This window comes from Triticum dicoccoides, chromosome 5A, assembly GCF_002162155.2.
Source record: "Triticum dicoccoides isolate Atlit2015 ecotype Zavitan chromosome 5A, WEW_v2.0, whole genome shotgun sequence".
Taxonomy (NCBI): Eukaryota; Viridiplantae; Streptophyta; class Magnoliopsida; order Poales; family Poaceae; genus Triticum; species Triticum dicoccoides.
In genome coordinates this window covers 455,307,486-455,311,949 of record NC_041388.1, presented here as the reverse complement: position 1 = coordinate 455,311,949, position 4,464 = coordinate 455,307,486, and the positions used below count along the sequence as shown (strand labels likewise).

General features: G+C 50.6%; 1 protein-coding gene across 1 annotated transcript; it reads left to right on the top strand.

Annotated features, from left to right (window-relative positions):
- The first annotated feature begins 2,339 nt into the window (after positions 1-2,339).
- Positions 2,340-4,230, top strand: LOC119297641. The gene is made up of 4 exons (XM_037575354.1): positions 2,340-2,560; positions 2,798-2,865; positions 2,981-3,595; positions 3,684-4,230. The coding sequence occupies exons 1-4, from the start codon at positions 2,458-2,460 to the stop codon at positions 3,963-3,965; spliced, it is 1,068 nt and encodes a 355-aa protein (XP_037431251.1). The 5' UTR covers positions 2,340-2,457; the 3' UTR covers positions 3,966-4,230.
- Positions 4,231-4,464: the final 234 nt, after the last annotated feature.

The window sequence follows — 4,464 nt, the reverse complement described above, 5'->3', positions numbered from 1 at the left end:
CTCCCTCCTCGTCATGGAGAGCACCGGGATGATGAAGATGGCCACCGGAGAAGGATTCCCCCTCCGGCAGGGTGCCGGAACGGGTCTAGATTGACTTTCGGTGGCTACGGAGGCTTCTGGCGGCGGAACTCCCGATCTATTGTGTTCTTTGATGTTTTTAGGGTATATGGAGATATATAGGCGGAAGAAGTACGTCAGGGGGGCCACGAGGGGCCCACGAGGGTGGAGGGCGCGCCTAGGGGGGTGGGCGCGCCCCCTGCCTCGTGGCCTCCTCATAGATCCCCTGCCGTGCACTCCAAGTCTTCTGGGCTTTTTTCCTTCCAAAAATGAGTTCCGTGAAGTTTCAGGTCAATTGGACTCCGTTTGATTTTCCTTTTCTTTGAAACCCTAAAACAAGGTAAAAACAGAAACTGGCACCGGGCTCTGGGTTAATAGGTTAGTACCAAGAATGATATAAAAGTGTATAATAAAGCCCATAAATATCCAAAGTTGATAATATAATAGTATGGAACAATAAAAAATTATAGATACGTTGGAGACGTATCACGTGCAGACGACGGCTGTAAGGGGCCGCCTATCGCGCAAGGCCGCCGAATCGGTGAAGGAGCCGGCCGGTTGCGACGGTGATGGAGTAGAGGCGCGCGGGGGTCAACGGCGGCAGTGGGTGACGCAAACCGATCAAATGGATCGAGAACCAAAAAGTAGACGCCGATCAAAGCGACCGGCGAAAGAGAAAAATCCGGATCAAAGGATCGGGAAAAAGACTCTCTAGAGCAGTTGGTCGACAGGACCGGCGGACGAACCCTAGATACGGGCGGCGCGGCCCCGGTGACGGTCATGAAGGCCGACCGCCCCGGGGGCAGCGCGCGGTGGGGAAGCGAAGGGCGGCTTGGGTTTAGAACCCGGAAACTGATACCATGTTAGAAGGGAGAGATAGGTTTGGTGGAATAGTTGTTGTATTGCTTGAGCCTCGTGGGCATATATATGAGTACAGTGATTTATTTGAAGTACAAGACAAGACAGAACAAATCCTAATCTATTTCATCTTTCCTAATAATCAATGTACTCAACACTCGTAACAGTTTCAGCTAAATATTCAGAATCGTAGAACAAATTCAGAACAAGCAGAGAAACAGACAAGAGCATACGTACAGTACTATTGATTGATGGCTTTCTATACTTTTGGTAGTAATTTTTATCGCTTTGGGTGGTAGTTACAAATGCCAGAAGAGTAATGTGCATAGTTGATTGGCGGTGTGAACTCCGGGTCACTCGGACGAGCACATCAGCCACAAATAATGTTCAAAGCATAGGAATTGACTGAATGTGGGTTCATAACACAACAAGTCCACACAAGTTCAGTCAAATTCAGTTGAGTTGCAACCAATCAGGAGTACGTAGTACACAAGAAGTGCTCCATGGAGCAAATGCAAGCGCGGGTGCAAGTCTGCAACAAATGTGTACTTCTGGTTCCTCAAGTCGCGGTCGACGTTCGTCAGCTGCTCTGGCGCCTCCTCGACCGTCCGCGGCGCCGTCTCAAACACCTTGGTGCCAACAATCAGTATTCAGTAACCAGCCAGTTCATGCCATCCAAAGTTCACACGTCGATCCATCGATCGACAAATCTTATTAAGTTTACAGATATTATGATGATTAATTAACAGCAATCAGGAATTGATGCTGAATTCTTGCAGAGTAGTCGATCAAAAGTGTGTAGTCAAATGCTGTAACAGTCCATAGCCTGAAACCAACATCCGTAGCACGATGCAGCAGCTGTGGACTGCCAAAGTGAGTGTAACGATCTTGAGCTCATCATGCCACAACTTTGCTTCCCAGAACTGACAAGGATGCCACGCGATAAAGTGTTGTAGAAACTAGTCTTAGAAATCCTCACCAGTAGCAAAAAAATTCTCACTGAAGCAAACCCAAAAATGTAGTAGAAGAACAGAACAGGAACTGGAAAAGAGAGATGTGATGTTCTGTACTTCTGCTGCTATGGGCATGGAAATCGCAGATGCATGACCTTTTTCGTGTTGCTTCCTAGCTCAATATACAGGCGCAGTTGTTCTCTGAATAAATAAAAATGTTTGCGCTTTGTAGACTGATTTTGTATATATTTGGTGCATCTTCTTGAGCTAACTTTTACAAACACAGAGCTGCAGAAGACAGAGATGATCTCTGAAATTAAACAAAAAAATTGGTTTGGGTGATAATTTTCACCGGTTGATGAATAGAAGGGGTTCTGAAGCGAATTTTGAGAGCATGTTTGAGCTGGCATGCAAAGTGTACAAGAACAGAGCCGGCACGTGCCCTTCACTTCCCTTCCTCACTCATCGGCCTCCTCCCTCTCCCACTCACTCACTCGCTCACTCGCTCGCTCACTCACGCGCGCGCACGGAGAGCTAGCCAAAGGAAGGGAAGAGGAACTGCCATTTCGGGAAAGGAGGAGGGGGATCCATGGCCGCCGGCGACGTCGCGACGGTGTTCCTCGAGATGAGCCTCGGCACCCGCCTCGCCGTCTCCTTCCCCGCCTCCTCCACCATCGTCGCCGACCTCAAGCGTACGTACCCCTTTTCTTTGAGCTCTTCTTTGCTTGTCTACCTGGCTGTATGTCTCGCTTCAAGATGCGATGAACAAGTCCTCCTGCATCTAGAACAGATCTTGCATTTTGCTTCTTTCTCTTGGTTTCAAATCGAGTCAAAATCAATTCGGACAAAACCCCAATCTTCATTTATTTCACTTTTGTTTGCGGGGAAAAACCCCAATCTTGATTTAATTTCCTTGTTCGGGTTACCAGGCAGAGTGAGCCATGAGCACGCCGCATGTTTCCCCCACCTTGGCCAGATCGCCGTCCAATCCATCAAGGTATGGACGCATCACTATCCATCCAATTCATCAAGGAATTTGGCTGATCCGTCAACTTTAACATGGCCGCGCGCTGATCAATGTTGCTGCTGCTGCTGTCTTGACTCTTGAGCAGATCGAGCACGGAGGGTCGTGGTTCCACCTCGCCGACTCCATGGCCGTCCGGGACGCTTTCCTGTTCCAAGGGATCAAAGAACGCTGGCACCTGCAGGTAGACGCATCTCTGCAAGTTGACCAAGGGATGGTCACCCAGGGACACAGCGGCGGCGCAGATTCTGCAAATCACTCTGCACCTGCGCCTGGTCGTGGCCATGGATGCGAGGGGTCGTCGAGCAGGAGGTGCCGCAAGACATCAAGCTCTGATGAGATGCTGCCTGATCAGGTTGAAGCTGAAGCTCAAGCTCAAGTCACCCCCAGTGAAAGGGAGCAGCCATTGACAGGCAAGGGCGAAGGAAGCAGCGACGGGGCAGAACAAGACAGAGAGCAGGGGGCATGGGGGAGAAGGCTGCGGCCGAGGACCCATGTTGGTAAAACACCAATTACTTTGTCAAGCGGCAGCAGCAGCAGCTCAGAGTCGGAGGAAATGGACACCAACACCGTCGGCGGCGGCAGCAGCAGCAGCTCCGAGTCGGAGGAAATGGACATCAACACCGTCGTCGACGCGCCGGCGCCGCAGTTCGTCGTCGAGCTCAAGAAATGCCACTTTGTCAAGCAGAATGGGCAGTACCTGGTGAGCGTCTCTTCACTCTCTACTCGATCCCACGCGCACTTCCGTTCTTCTGACCAACTCCTTCCGTCTCCGCCTCCGACGGACGCAGAACGTGCCGATGGAGTTCGGCATTGTGCACCGGTACACGGAGAAGAAGAAGGTGCTGCTGCGGATGGGGGGCGACTCGTGGGCCGTCAGCCTGAAGCACGGCCTCACGTCTACCGGCAGGCCCCGCACGTCCCTCCGGTACGGGTGGCAGCAGTTCCGCGTCGACAACCGCCTCCGCGTGGGCGAGACCTGCTTCTTCCGAGCCCTCCCCGGGGACGGCGGCGGCGATCACCATGTGCTCAAGGTGGAGGTGCGCAGGCTAGACGGCAGCTACGCCACCTGACGTGCCTCCATTGATCCGTTGCCATCTCAAGGACCTCTTAAATTAGAGTGCAATTCATTGCATCGTCGTTGTGGCCCAAGATTAATACGGACGTTGCTCCTTCTACTTGTGTTTCGCTTGGATGTGCATGCTACTTTCTATCAACTTTTCTATTTCCCTAATTGTTAGATTCGTATGACAATCTGTTGCGCTGGCTATCTGTACGTGGAACCTAAAAATGTATTGTGCTAGCTTGCTGTGTAGTGTCAACAAATGTCTTACATTATGGGACGAAGGGAGTAGCTTCTATCCATGAAGACCGAAGATTGTGTTGTGCTTTTATCCATGGAGACTGAAGATTGTGTTGTGCTTTTATAGAATGCTTTGTGACAATGCATTGTGATAGCCTCAACGTGTAGAATATGAAGATGTGATCTCACCTTCTGTCTCTCTATCATGTCTATGTCATTCTTTTTATGAGGATTCTGAACTGTTCTAGTTCACGAACCAGGAAGTTGCT

Bases quoted from the DNA above. Each gene is read 5' to 3' on its own strand.
- LOC119297641 (XM_037575354.1), top strand. From the start codon at position 2,458: ATGGCCGCCGGCGACGTCGCGACGGTGTTCCTCGAGATGAGCCTCGGC. The intron at 2,561-2,797 runs GTACGTACCCCT...TCGGGTTACCAG, and splicing joins CATCGTCGCCGACCTCAAGC to GCAGAGTGAGCCATGAGCAC. The intron at 2,866-2,980 runs GTATGGACGCAT...ACTCTTGAGCAG, and splicing joins TCGCCGTCCAATCCATCAAG to ATCGAGCACGGAGGGTCGTG.